This window comes from Girardinichthys multiradiatus, chromosome 7 (genome assembly GCF_021462225.1).
Source record: "Girardinichthys multiradiatus isolate DD_20200921_A chromosome 7, DD_fGirMul_XY1, whole genome shotgun sequence".
Taxonomy (NCBI): Eukaryota; Metazoa; Chordata; class Actinopteri; order Cyprinodontiformes; family Goodeidae; genus Girardinichthys; species Girardinichthys multiradiatus.
The window spans coordinates 15789630-15805196 of record NC_061800.1 but is presented as its reverse complement, the minus strand read 5'-3'; the positions used below and the strand labels follow the sequence as shown (position 1 = coordinate 15805196).

Below are 15567 nucleotides of genomic sequence, written 5' to 3'. Positions count from 1 at the left end.
TTGTCCACATTAATCAACAGATTATCACTGCACGAGCAACAACCTGGGGATTGTATGACCAACTCCCTGTGCACTAACTTATCATTTTCATTAATGAGTACCTCTATAGTGTTATCATCCAAAAACGTAATGATCCAGTTTTTGTGTGGATGCAACTGGCATTGACAGTGTGAACCACAATGGCCCAAGCACACAACCCTGATGAACCCCAGTGTGCAGCATGATAGAGACAAGATGTTTTTTTGTAGTACAGACTAATGATGCAGCATAATCCAGTTAATATAAATAATTACATTTATAGTAATATGTAGTTGTTCACTGTCATGGATTAAATATATAAATAAAACAAAAAAACAGTACACTATTTAGAGCAGTTTATTAAGACATGTCAGTAGTTTACAAAAGAGTGATGTATATTAGAGTAACATCACTTTAATTTTTGGGCAGATACAATGTTGTAATGGGACTTTGTTAAAACAAACTATATGTAATGTGACATTTTGTAACCTTGTCTTTAGAATACACTGTACAACATATGTGATTTATGTTTAGACTTTGTAAAAGTAACAATCATTACATTGATCACATTAAAAATGATGCATTTTATTTTTATATGGCAATTAGGTACAAACAATTCTGGCACTCAGTTTCACACAACATAAGTTTGTAAGTAAAAATAACAAGTAATCATGCCACAAGGTCTTATTTAGCACCAGCACTGGATGTGTGAATCACAAGGGATGGCAATTATTTTTATCCAAGAATACACTTTTTATAGTAACTCAAATACCGTTTCAGCTGGGTACTGAGTGAAACTAAGCCCTGAACACAACGTACATATTATGATACTGACAGTTTGTATGAATTATCAAAACTTGTATTTATAAAGTTCACTCCATTCCAATAAATCCAAATTGACAGTATAGTTAACGAAGATGCTTTGTCTCTACACTGATCCATTAAACCACACTGTAAAGCAAAAAAGGAACAAAATGTATGAGAAATATTACATGCTAATCTGATTATTAAATACTAGTGTTTCCACATTTCCAAAACTAGTTAAAATCAAGAACAATGCCTTGAAAGTAATTTGTGAATCTAGGAAAAGATTTGTAGTAAACAAAAAAAAATAATACTGAAAGACTGGGATTAATTTAAAAACTAAGAATTTTAAATGATCAAACTTTTTAAGGTCAAAACACAACGTTGACACTTAGAATTATAATAATGTTGATTGACAAGCATGATCACAGATGTTTTCAGACCAAACTAAAATCCCCGTATGTTTCACCTAAAAAAAACTCACCCAGTTCAGAGATGGTTCCTAAATGCTGATTCTCAGTCGTTTTCCTTACGACTGCAAACATAGTCAATTATATGAATAAGAAGCAACCTTCTATTGAAATAAATGCAGATAAAGTATAATTAAGAAAAACATAAGGGCTTCAGTGGGGGGAAAACATTGTGCTTTCATCTGATAACTTTGTATATATAAAAAGATTTGGTGTTGGAGCAGTTCACACTTAAAAGATAATATATATATATATAAAGATTCAAACAGAAACAATAATGCTCAAAAAAGATCCAATTGACATCTGCTATGTGGCCGAACATCTTTTAAACCCATTTACTCTTTTTCTACAAACACCGCTGATCCAAAACTGATTAAAACACTCCAAACATCAAACACCTCCAACACAGGCCGTTCCTCATTCACTAGCTGCCATAATGCTGGTTGGCCAGGAGGGACACATTAATGCACACATACAGTTCACTGCTGTGAATTATACAATGATGTATATTACAAATATGCAAAGTTTTTTTTCTCCATACAAGTCATAAAAACCATTTGTCAAATAAACTGAAATATATGAGGTCTACACATGCTGTAGAGTCTATGTACAGTTATATAAAATATAGACAATCACATACACATTTCTTCTCAACACACACACGCAAACAACACAAGTGATCTCATTCCAACAGGATGTAATATACAACTAATGTTATTTTAAAGAAATTGTAGCAAATTGCTTTTCTAGATGTCAGAGTCCAATTTGCAAGAAAATAAAATAACACAGCAATTTACATTTACATGGTTTATATTTCACCAATATTTGACTAAATTGAAAAAGTCAAAATAATACCAAATGAAAGAAAAAAATACCTAAAATGTAAAATTTTGTACATAGTTAACTTGAATGATAACAAATTGGATTTGAAATTTACAACTTCAAATCAATTTTTTTTTTATTATTTGTAGGTTGTGCTGTTATGCATTAAATGGTGTTGTTTTACACACGTTTTTATGTGTGGGCATGTAACAAGTAACATAAGAGGTAATATGAAGAAACAGCCATTTAAACCATAAACTCACTTAAGTGTCAACAGAAAAACAGCTTTTGTGCCAATTAGCAAGATGCAGTCCAACTGGACTATTGCTATGCCGTGTGACAAAAGGTTATTTTGGTCTCTTGCAAAAACAGATAACTGAACAAAATATTGTTATATTGTTATTTCCCAAATTATTCAGTTAATATAGCAGCTTTGGCAGATATTATTATGGATATCACAATCCAGTGAATGATGGGTAATGGGGTCCCTAACACATCTAAATTCAGGATAACTGTGTTTTTTGTACCATTTATGATTTTGTAAGCAGCACTCCCACCATGCCTTGCAACATTCACATTGATGGCTAAAAAGGACAATAGTGCTCTGTGCTGTGCTCAGATATCTGAAGCTGTCCTGGAAGACGTGCACAGAGAGCAGCTGACACACTACTCATTAATTTTATGATGTTCAAAGAAAAACAATAAGTTCATGGAGAGGCACAACTATCTCCATACGTTTTGTCTGCACATGATTGACATATTTCACTACCAGAATCAACAAGTCACGTCTAAATGGTGAAAAAATAAAAATAAAACATGCTAGCATTAGCCTAGCACTTTAGCAAACTACCCCACGTGAAAACATTGCCAGCTGTAGCAAGATGTGAGTTTATTGAAGACATACGCTTAGAAACAAATGATATGCATGTTTTAGAGGGCGTACTGTCAGAACATTATAGTATATTTCCAAACTTAGCTAACTGGTTGGAGCAGCCTATTGAGGCTATCCACACGCTCCGGTTGGCAAAAAAGAAATCCATCATTATGAAGCTCCAGATGTCACTTGTGACTTAAATGCTACACAATCACTAATTGAGATCATGTCATTCTTATGAAATGTAGTGTTTTACTTTACTGCAAGCACATGGCATTGGTTTTCATAAAGTTTTAGAAAGCGTATAAGTATTGCCAAATGCCTATTCTTAAATGACTCAGATCGGTTTGTTAGACAAAAATCTTTACTGGGTCATCCCTAAGTTATTATTAGTGGGAAGGTTGATAAATATACAATAAACAACAGAATAGCCAAGTGTTTTGTTACACCACAACTGTCCTCTTTTCAAGTAATACAGTATCAGGAGTTGGTAGAATCTTTAAAAACTAGTTTTCCCCAATTAGTTGTAGACTGATCTGTAAGGCATAATTCACATGAAGGTTAGATTCACAGTTCATTCTTACATACACCCTGTTAAAATATTTTATGATGGGATCGCTTAATATATCATAAAACGTTGATAAAAACGAGAAAAAAATAAATCCTAAAAATTTTTTCTAGCTGAATAAAAAGGCAGCCAATGTTTCTTAGGAGACGAGGCTTGTCATTGCTCTGGCCTGCATTTTATAGGCGTTCAAAACAATGTCATAAATCGTAACGTAGGGTAAACGGTGATACCTTGAAAACACATTATTGGTTGCACAGTAAACAGAAAATGGCTAGCTATGACAGTACATAAAAATCTAAAGTGGGTGTTTATGTTTAAAAGAAATTGGAAGCTTATATCTCCATGGCATTTGACGCAGGCACCTTTGCCACACAACAAAGAGGAAACACAGCATGGAGCATAAATACAATGATGTACAAACGAATGCAGATGGTGACCTAAGCTATGATCTCAGCAGGATCCAGCACCAAATTAACTAATGGTTAACAGGATTCTGGCTATCAGTTTAGAGTACCACGTTTTAAACGGCACTTTTCTCATGTTTTCCCTGTTGATCCCGACAGTACTACTTTATATTGTTAAAATTTATTGTACTGTTGAAGAGAAGGTTATTTGGGAAAAACTTGCCTGGGTAAAAAAAAAAAACAGGCCAGCCATGAGCAGATTGGATGCCCAGGCAGAATCAAACAGTCAAAGCATTTGAAAGAAACTGGAAAACTACTTGGCCCAGCTCCACGTTCAGGACACGAGCTACTCAGATTTATGACAGTAAAGATCTTTAAGTGCTTTCAGTTCTTCGATTAGTGTCTTGTTTTGGTTCTCCAGGACAGCGACTCTGTTCTCCAGACATTTAACATACTCCTTCTTCTTCCTGCGACATTCCCGGGCTGCCTCTCTGTTGGAAGGATGAGACACAGTTTTGTTTCTTACTTGTGTGTTAGGTATTAAACAGACTTGATGGGATGACAGGATCAATAAATATTTGATCTATTTATAATCTTCCACAAAACTTAATAGAGAGCCTGTTATAAATTCGGTACACAAGTCTTCCAGTTTATTATTGTAGAACATTCTTCCATCAAACCAACTCCCGGTTTTATCTTAAGGCATTGCTACCACACAAAGATGGCTGGCCATCCTCTGCTCATACCTGTTCTTCATTAGGCGGACCTCCCTTTTTCTGGTGACCTCTTCTGTAGCTCCTTGTGTTGGGAGGGCAGGGGAGGAGGCCATGACAACCCCAGGGGTGATGGTGCTGGCAGGAGCCGCTCGGATTTGATAGGCCTGGACATCACCCGAGGTGGCTATATGGCAAGGTTGGTTAAAAAAAGTGATAAATTGATTAATTATTTTGTGACAAATCTGCTTAAGGATAAAATAGTTGAAAACAAAGGGCTGCCTGTGTCCAAAAACAGAAAATATCAAAGGTTCCAAAACAAAAATGTTCATAATTTTAAGATAGAGGATCCAGCATTCACCTTGGACCACAACCTGGTTACTGGGAACCAGTATCTGCTGGCCATCGCTGGTCTGTGCATACTGCAGGATGGTGGTTCCAGGCTGAGCGGCTGCAGCAGCGTTGGTCATGGTCAGAGTCTGAAGGCCCTGAACTCCATCTGTGCCGTTATTGGCCAGCTGAATGGCTCCGCCCTGCGTGATCGCAACTGTTTGGTTGTAGGGACGCAAATCAGGAAAGACACAAAGAACAAATGAGAAATTCATTCATTCATTCATCTTGTGTACCGCTTATTCCATAGTGGATCACATCGGGGCTGGTCACCAGCAGTCTACGATGACCTGCAGGTACACCCTGGACAGGTCACCAATCCATCGCAGGGCAACACAGAGACATACAGGACAAACAACAATGGACGCACCCATTCACACCTAAGGGCAATTTAGAGAGACCAATTAACCTAACAGTCACGTTTTTGGACTGTGGGAGGAAGCCAGAGTACCCGTTGAGAACCCACGCATGCACGGGGAGAACATGCAAACTTCATACAGAAAGACCCCCGGGCCGGGAGTCGAACCCCGGACCTTCTTGCTGCAAGTCAACAGTGCTACAAACTGCCCCAAATGAGAAATAAGCAAAGACATTTCTTTAAATGGAGGATGAGTCAAACGTTTCTACTGAGATGTCTGGTAATTCTGATGTCTCTCTTCTAATAAATAATAAATTTTTAACCCCAAACCACAAAATCTGACCAGGCCTCTTTAATTTTATATTTTGTTATTTTTTTACTTTATATTTTTTTCCCACTGCCACCTTCCTTGGTCTTGAATGGAAGATGTGTTTCCACCTAAGACAGTTATTTGTGCTTAAATGGTATATTATTTTTGCAGGCTAGTGATCATTTCTGTCCAAACAAAAATTAAACCTACAGCGCGTCAAGTAAGACCTTAGTATGGAAGTTGTAATGAAGCATAGGTACACTGCTTTAAAAGGTAAACAAAGGATTTGGCAGTAACATTTGACATTTCAATAGTCTATTTCCTGTTTCTTATTTTGAGTCAAACAGTAGACACATTAGGTCAGCTGCCACTTACTGTACTGTCCGCTGCTGGTCTGGTAGATGGGTGTGGGAACGGTTACGGTGGTGATGGCGGGTGTAGCTGCAGCTGCAGATGAGTCTTCCTCAGCCCTTTCCTCCTCGATCCGAGGAACTGCTGGTGCGTCGGATGAAAGGTCATTCAGGATTTTCCTGTTGGGACAAACAGTCATGAGATTTGCTGTCAAAATCCAATGGCCTGATGATTTATGGCGTCTTTAAAAACCACCATTTCACAACTGCAGGTTTTCTTGATGCAGAGCAAAATTCAATAGGTAAGTTACAATTATTGGATCAATTTGAATAACCACTACAAGAAGTGAAAAGCTAAATTAAAATGTAACCTTTTCTGGAAGACATGAACATGTATACATGAAAAATATTAGTCTGGAGTTATTTTGGATTGTGTTTGCCGTTTACCTGTATGAAGGGCGCCGTGACAGAATCTCTCTGCGCTTCTGGGAGTCTGTCACACTGTCCACTGACTCCTGGGAATCTTCACTTTCAGCTATGGTGGAGATCTGAAACAAATAAATAAGACATTATGCATCAATTAAACATAAGGTTCTTTACACAGTCCTGAATGTTATTACACACTCAGACCCAAAAAAAATATTACATTTGTTTTACCTGCACGGCCTGGACTTGTGGGGACTGGATAACAGATGGCTGTGCAGCCTGAATGACTCCATGGACCTGAACCGTCTGCCCGTTGGGAAGCTGTACCAGCGTTACAGTGGGACCTGTTGCCGAGGCGTGTCCTGTTGTCATGGAAACCTTGAATGCAGAAGTGTGACAATTTTCTGTTCAACAGAACCAGTGCAAAATTTGTAATACTGCAAATTGGTATTAATCAGCACTTCTCATCATTTAATACATATATATATAATCCAGTCGTCCAGTCTTCAAACAGCAGAAACCGTTTGCTTGTCCTGTGTTACCTGTGCTAAAGTAGCGATCTGAGCCGCGGTGATGTGCTGGTTCTCCGTCTCAGTCACAGCAGTGTCCGCCGCCTGCTGAGCCTCGGCTGCTGACTCCATCTTCATTGGCAAACCTGAGGATGGAAATTAGAACCAAAGTGGGTAAAAAAAAAACTGCTACCAAAGCATCTCTTAGATACAGGTTCATATAGCACCCCCTTCTCTTATTGGCACCCTTGGAGAAAAATGTCCATAATTAAGAAATAACAGTTAATGTTTTTTGTCTTTTTCCCAAAACCTTCTATTCCTATCAAATAAATGTGACTGAAGAAAACATTTAATACATATCCACTTTAAGTTGATCAAAGTGTCCAGAAACATATAATTAGAACTGCACACGTTTCTGTTTCCCTAGGGTATAAACATGACACACAAGCCAATTTCTCTTATTTACTCCTTACACCACAAGCTTAAAATGTGTTGAGTTTATTTCACCTTACTGAGACTTTAGCTGATAAGACCAAGATTGAGGTTTTCAGCAATAAAGGATGAATATTTGAAAAAGGCACATAGTTTCCACAGTTAAGTATGGTGTAGGGTCTGTGATGCCGTGGGTCCGTTTTGCTTCAAAAGGCCCTGGAAGTAGATGGACATTTTGAATATACTTCTGGTGGACTTTACTAGAAAATGGCCATTGGGTCTCTCAGCCATATAATGATACAAAAGACGTTTTTAAGGTGTTTTACACCCTTTACCAGGGTTGTCAACATACTTAGAATGCTGTTCAGTTGAAACAAGAAAATTGCTATTCATGGTTCTTCAGAATTTCTATATATATATTTCACCTATAATCTGTATTTTCACAGCAAGCATACGATGTTCTGCTAATTAACATACATACTTGCTGGGATCTACTGAATGTATTGTTTACACTCACTCTGAAGTGCTTAGGTACTGAATCATACATATTCTGTTTTTTTTTATAACTGACAAACTGAACAGTGTGAAATTAGAGGTGGACACAAGCCTACTAGTAATCCTATTCTTTTCAACTACTATTAATATTTCGTACTGCTACCAAAGGTAAATTATTCAGTTTTTTTATTTGGAACAGTTTCTAGATTTCTGCACATGTATTTTTAAACATTTGCTCAGAAAGAGGCAGATTAAAACAGTAGTTGTACAGAAGCAGTGAGGCATAGCTGTAGAGCAGAAGCCCCACATACAGAGTTCGGTTCCCAACCTCAGAACCTTTTGTTTACAGGTCCTTCTCAAAGAATTAGCATATTGTGATAAAGTTCATTATTTTCCATAATGTCATGATGAAAATTTTACATTGATATATTTTAGATTCATTGCACACTAACTGATATATTTCAGGTCTTTTATTGTCTTAATACGGATGATTTTGGCATACAGCTCATGAAAACCCAAAATTCCTATCTCACAAAATTAGCATATCATTAAAAGGGTCTCTAAACGAGCTATGAACCTAATCATCTGAATCAACGAGTTAACTCTAAACACCTGCAAAAGATTCCTGAGGCCTTTAAAACTCTCAGCCTGGTTCATCACTCAAAACCCCAATCATGGGTAAGACTGCCGACCTGACTGCTGTCCAGAAGACCACTATTGACACCCTCAAGCAAGAGGGTAAGACACAGAAAGAAATTTCTGAACGAATAGGCTGTTCCCAGAGTGCTGTATCAAGGCACCTCAGTGGGAAGTCTGTGGGAAGGAAAAAGTGGGGCAGAAAACGCTGCACAACGAGAACGAGAAGAGGTGACCGGACCCTGAGGAAGATTGTGGAGAAGGTCCGATTCCAGACCTTGGGGGACCTGCGGAAGCAGTGGACTGAGTCTGGAGTAGAAACATCCAGAGCCACCGTGCACAGGTGTGTGCAGGAAATGGGCTACAGGTGCCGCATTCCCCAGGTCAAGCCACTTTTGAACCAGAAACAGCGGCAGAAGCGCCTGACCTGGGCTACAGAGAAGCAGCACTGGACTGTTGCTCAGTGGTCCAAAGTACTTTTTTCGGATGAAAGCAAATTCTGCATGTCATTCGGAAATCAAGGTGCCAGAGTCTGGAGGAAGACTGGGGAGAAGGAAATGCCAAAATGCCAGAAGTCCAGTGTCAAGTACCCACAATCAGTGATGGTCTGGGGTGCCGTGTCAGCTGCTGGTGTTGGTCCACTGTGTTTTATCAAGGGCAGGGTCAATGCAGCTAGCTATCAGGAGATTTTGGAGCACTTCATGCTTCCATCTGCTGAAAAGCTTTATGGAGATAAAGATTTCATTTTTCAGCACGACCTGGCACCTGCTCACAGTGCCAAAACCACTGGTAAATGGTTTACTGACCATGGTATCACTGTGCTCAATTGGCCTGCCAACTCTCCTGACCTGAACCCCATAGAGAATCTGTGGGATATTGTGAAGAGAACGTTGAGAGACTCAAGACCCAACACTCTGGATGAGCTAAAGGCTGCTATCGAAGCATCCTGGGCCTCCATAAGACCTCAGCAGTGCCACAGGCTGATTGCCTCCATGCCACGCCGCATTGAAGCAGTCATTTCTGCCAAAGGATTCCCGACCAAGTATTGAGTGCATAACTGTACATGATTATTTGAAGGTTGACGTTTTTTGTATTAAAAACACTTTTCTTTTATTGGTCGGATGAAATATGCTAATTTTGTGAGATAGGAATTTTGGGTTTTCATGAGCTGTATGCCAAAATCATCCGTATTAAGACAATAAAAGACCTGAAATATTTCAGTTAGTGTGCAATGAATCTAAAATATATGAATGTTAAATTTTCATCATGACATTATGGAAAATAATGAACTTTATCACAATATGCTAATATTTTGAGAAGGACCTGTATGTCTGCCCTTTTCCTGTCTGAACACTGAAAATAAAAATCCATTAAAGCCACAAAGGCTTTAAAAATGTCTAAGATTTAAAAACAAAATGTTTTAATGATTGTACAGCTTCAACTAGTAACTGATCAGGTGCTCTAGGCAGGCAGAAAGTTGTTACTACTGCTTGCTACCTAATATAATCTGAACTAAACATACTTCATGTAATACTGGATTTAGGAAAAGTGTGACAGAACTTTGCAGCACCCTCCATATCTACTGGTATAATTTAACACGGAATATGTAAAAAAAAAATAAAAAAAAAATGCCAGAAATTATTCAGCAGGAAAACAATTTTACATTAAGAAATATTTTTTTACTAAATTACCATTGCCACCATTATTGGCCACATAACAATCCCTATAAAATCAGTCAGTCATTTTCTACCGCTTCTTCCATAGTGGGTCGCGGGGAAGCTGATGCCTATCTCCAGCAGTCTATGGGCGGTAGGCGGGGTACACCCAGGACAGGTCGCCAGTCCATCGCAGTAAAATAAATGTAAGTAAAGATTTTTAATGTATACTTTACTGCCATAAGTTTATCAATGTGTCGAGGGACTTTTATAAGTAAGCCATGAGTTTTTTTGTTTTCCTGATGTACTGGTCCTTCTCAAAATATTAGCATATTGTGATAAAGTTCATTATTTTCCATAATGTCATGATGAAAATTTAACATTCATATATTTTAGATTCATTGCACACTAACTGAAATATTTCAGGTCTTTTATTGTCTTAATACGGATGATTTTGGCATACAGCTCATGAAAACCCAAAATTCCTATCTCACAAAATTAGCATATTTCATCCGACCAATAAAAGAAAAGTGTTTTTAAAACAAAAAACGTCAACCTTCAAATAATCATGTACAGTTATGCACTCAATACTTGGTCGGGAATCCTTTGGCAGAAATGACTTCTTCAATGCGGCGTGGCATGGAGGCAATCAGCCTGTGGCACTGCTGAGGTCTTATGGAGGCCCAGGATGCTTCGATAGCGGCCTTTAGCTCATCCAGAGTGTTGGGTCTTGAGTCTCTCAACGTTCTCTTCACAATATCCCACAGATTCTCTATGGGGTTCAGGTCAGGAGAGTTGGCTGGCCAATTGAGCACAGTGATACCATGGTCAGTAAACCATTTACCAGTGGTTTTGGCACTGTGAGCAGGTGCCAGGTCGTGCTGAAAAATGAAATCTTCATCTCCATAAAGCTTTTCAGCAGATGGAAGCATGAAGTGCTCCAAAATCTCCTGATAGCTAGCTGCATTGACCCTGCCCTTGATAAAACACAGTGGACCAACACCAGCAGCTGACACGGCACCCCAGACCATCACTGACTGTGGGTACTTGACACTGTACTTCTGGCATTTTGGCATTTCCTTCTCCCCAGTCTTCCTCCAGACTCTGGCACCTTGATTTCCGAATGACATGCAGAATTTGCTTTCATCCGAAAAAAGTACTTTGGACCACTGAGCAACAGTCCAGTGCTGCTTCTCTGTAGCCCAGGTCAGGCGCTTCTGCCGCTGTTTCTGGTTCAAAAGTGGCTTGACCTGGTGAATGCGGCACCTGTAGCCCATTTCCTGCACACGCCTGTGCACGGTGGCTCTGGATGTTTCTACTCCAGACTCAGTCCACTGCTTCCGCAGGTCCCCCAAGGTCTGGAATCGGACCTTCTCCACAATCTTCCTCAGGGTCCGGTCACCTCTTCTCGTTGTGCAGTGTTTTCTGCCCCACTTTTTCCTTCCCACAGACTTCCCACTGAGGTGCCTTGATACAGCACTCTGGGAACAGCCTATTCGTTCAGAAATTTATTTCTGTGTCTTACCCTCTTGCTTGAAGGTGTCAATAGTGGCCTTCTGGACAGCAGTCAGGTCGGCAGTCTTACCCATGATTGGGGTTTTGAGTGATGAACCAGGCTGGGAGTTTTAAAGGCCTCAGGAATCTTTTGCAGGTGTTTAGAGTTAACTCGTTGATTCAGATGATTAGGTTCATAGCTCGTTTAGAGACCCTTTTAATGATATGCTAATTTTGTGAGATAGGAATTTTGGGTTTTCATGAGCTGTATGCCAAAATCATCCGTATTAAGACAATAAAAGACCTGAAATATTTCAGTTAGTGTGCAATGAATCTAAAATATATGAATGTTAAATTTTCATCATGACATTATGGAAAATAATTAACTTCATCACAATATGCTAATATTTTGAGAAGGACCTGTATAAATACGGCGGGATACATAGGCCCATTTCTCCAGAGAACATAACCATCAAGCAAGGCAGCTACTTGTTGATCTTTCAAAGACAGAAAATGGCTTAAAAAACGTTACTAGCCAAAATGTGCCCATACCTAAAGTCAGAATTAAAACACCTCCCTGTCATTTTTTTAATGTGCTTTTTTGCAGCCCTATTGGCCTTTATTTTATCACTTTTTTTTTACAGTAAACTGGCAGGAAAGGGGTGGAGAGAAGGGAAAGATATGTGGACTGCGTTGAGGGCTGAAGCCTCTGAATATGGGTCGCACGTTTTAACCCTGCGTTTTTCTGAGAAAACTTGGTTATTTGATTTAGATCACTCAGTTTGAACATCATTGTTGGGGCGTGTCCTCCACTGGGTAGGCGTCTTGTCCTGCAGTAAAGGAGGAAGTCCCCCTAAAAAGAAGCCCTTTTAGGAGAATCAGGAATCTCATAGGTTACATGAAGAGAAGGGTGGAGTAAATTCAAATTTGTTTAAACTGTAAAAAGTCGATGTGATGAATGTTTTGGTGAATGTTATTATTTTTCCCCCTCTAGAAGGAAGGAACCACAGGCCAGCATTAACTGGGAAGCCAGTTTATTAAAAAAACGCTACATGTGGACTGAAGAGTGTGCCATTCTTTTCCACACGGTCACAATGTTCCAATCACTGTCAGTCAACTTTAACATCTTCAAAACCTGTATCAAGCAGGGGTATCAAGAACAGGGAAAGTCAATCAAACTGGCCAAAGATGTTATTTGTGGGTAGCTGCAAATGGATGGCACTTTAAATTTAACGGCCAACAAAATATTTCACACAAGCATCTGCCCATTGTCTTTGCTAGCTTAGGGCTGGTGCCTATCTCCAGCTGTGGGTCAGGTTGCCTTTCCATCACTGATCAACACAGAGTCACACAAATACACACACACACACTTTAGAATAACTAACCAAACAGTCAGGTTTTGGACTACAGGAGGAAGCACGAGTACCCGTCAAGAACTAACGTATGCATGGGAAAAGCAAGCAAATCCCAACTGTGATTTAATCTACTGTGCATCTTGAAGGAAGATTATGATTCACAAATTATCTTCCTGGTCGATACAGATTTCTGGTTGTCTTTGAGGTCTGACCTGCTGATTCCTGTTTCTCAGTAGACGTCATAAAAGAGAAAACTCAGTTGCAGGTTTTTAGATAGAGGTTTTGAATGCAATGGAAAATGAATATTTAATGAATTGACATGATGTCCACATAGAGACTGTAGCAGCCTATATTTATATCCTGGTTGTATCATGTATGTTGTATCGCTGTCAATTGTACTTGTACTTTTCTTTGGATTTGTTCTTTATTGGCTGCAAAACAAAATAAAGTTTATCTTGCTCTTGAAAATGAAGGAATTACTGCACCACAGGTTATGCTGTTGAGGCCTTTATAGACCAAAAACAGAGGGAATTCTTAGTTTCAATACCTTTAATAAATAGGAAAAAAACATCTGATTTTTCAGAGATTAAAAGGAAAAAGGGGGATTCCAATCTGTGCCGGGTTTATTGCTGCTTAGTAGATAGTATTAATAGAACTAGTAGCAAAGAATGATGTAAAAATGACAAACAGACAGAGAAATTTGAATTAGGCTCAAGAAAAAATATATATGTTATTTTGTATGATGCCTCTGGGATACCTCTGTTGGTTACATCATCGCTTTAAAAACCACACCAGAGGTTAGAAACTTCCGAACCCGCTGAGGCAGACTCGAGTTCTAGCCATTAGAACCAGTTTTCCAGTATTTAAATGTGGCTGTAGTGATCTGTAGGTGTGCTGAGGCGCTCCTGGTGATCTGGAACGTGTTGTTCCCTGTTCTTAGTGATCTCACTCTGTGCGTAGCGTCTCTCCGCTGCATGATTGGCTTTACACATTTCTCCCTCTGCTTTTCAAAAATCACTTGGATGCTCACCGAGTGACAGTCGAGCCACATGGCCGGGCAACGCCCCCCCCCCCTCCAAGGCAAACGATTTACATCCCAGGAGATGTAGAAAACAAAAGAAAACCGAACGATTAAAACCACTGTTTGGCCGAAAAAACCTTCTGGACTCATTTCATGTTTTCAGTGTCGGCCTAAAGAAGAAAACTTCAAAATAACCGGATGGTTGAAAAACATGCAGTGGTGAAAACATTTTAAAGGAAAATTAAATAAACGGTTTAAAGTTGGAGAATCAGAGTATATCGAGTCAGATGCTTTCATTGCACCTTTCAGGAAAACGGCGCAAATGTTTGCGCATGTAGCGGCTTCACATTAGAGCATTCTACGGCAATTGAGCGCGATAATAACGCAATAACAGTTTCTAACGTGTTAACAAACAAACTGTCCGTCTTGCTTCACTTTCAAAGCCGCACAGTTCCCCAGATTCTCCCAAACAGCCGCAGCCTCCCCTCCCTCCATCCTGCTACAAACACACCGCGGCGCCATGATCTCTTTGTTTCCTTCGGGCCGAACCCAACCAAACCGAGACTTTCAGCGGCCTCCTCCTGTGTCTCTGAACCCCGGACATCCCTTCCTCCTTACCGATACAGACACCCTTTCGTCACTCCCGGGTCTCCGGAGCTCCACTTTTATTCTGGCCGACACGTAAGAGCCCGCGTCAGGCTACACCTCCGCCGCGTCACCGGCAACAACAACACGGAGATTGGAGAAGAACGAGAAAGCAGATGGCGACGTTGACCGGAAACGAACGAAGCATCAACGAAGACGCCCGGACAATCCCGAGGAGATCCGGATCACGACGACGCTCCCGTCCTGGATTTAACGTTAGGAATAAATTTAATATTAGCTGATTATGGAGGATTTTTTTTAATTAGTCTGGTTTTTAGTGGTTATACTGGTGCATGCAAATAAATGATGATATCATTGTGAACTTAATTTAATTCAACGATTGGATATTTTAAAGTAAAACTAATAAACATTCATTAAATAGAGACTAATACATTTTAGGTCTTGTAAAGAAATTACTAAATTAAAGTTACTCGAAAATTTAGGATAAGTTCAATTCAATTCAGTTTTATTTATATAGCACCAATTCACAACACATGTTGTCTCAAGGCACTTCACAAAATCATTCCAATTAATTCTAACCATTGAACAGTGCAGTCAGATTCAGTTATTTATTCAAATTGGATAAAAAGTTTTTCTGTCTAAGGAAACCCAGCAGATTGCATCCAGTCAGTGACTTGCAGCATTCACTCCTCCTGGATGAGCATGTAGAGACAGTGGACAGTCACTGGCGTTGACTTTGCAGCAATCCCTCATACTGAGCATGCATGTAGCGACAGTGGAGAGGAAAAACTCCCTTTTAACAGGAAGAAACCTCCAGCAGAACCAGGCTCAGTGTGAGCGGCCATCTGCCACGACCG

The 15567-nt window shown here is 39.5% G+C and overlaps 1 protein-coding gene across 1 annotated transcript; it reads right to left on the bottom strand.

Annotated features, from left to right (window-relative positions):
* Positions 1 to 359: 359 nt before the first annotated feature.
* creb1b (cAMP responsive element binding protein 1b) lies at positions 360 to 14877 on the bottom strand. Its single transcript, XM_047371031.1, has 8 exons — positions 14723 to 14877; positions 7050 to 7162; positions 6739 to 6885; positions 6529 to 6629; positions 6107 to 6261; positions 5035 to 5220; positions 4707 to 4860; positions 360 to 4451 (listed from the first exon to the last, which is right to left on the bottom strand). Exons 2-8 carry the CDS (start codon positions 7152 to 7154, stop codon positions 4307 to 4309), a joined length of 993 nt encoding a protein of 330 aa, XP_047226987.1. The 5' UTR covers positions 7155 to 7162; positions 14723 to 14877; the 3' UTR covers positions 360 to 4306.
* Positions 14878 to 15567: the final 690 nt, after the last annotated feature.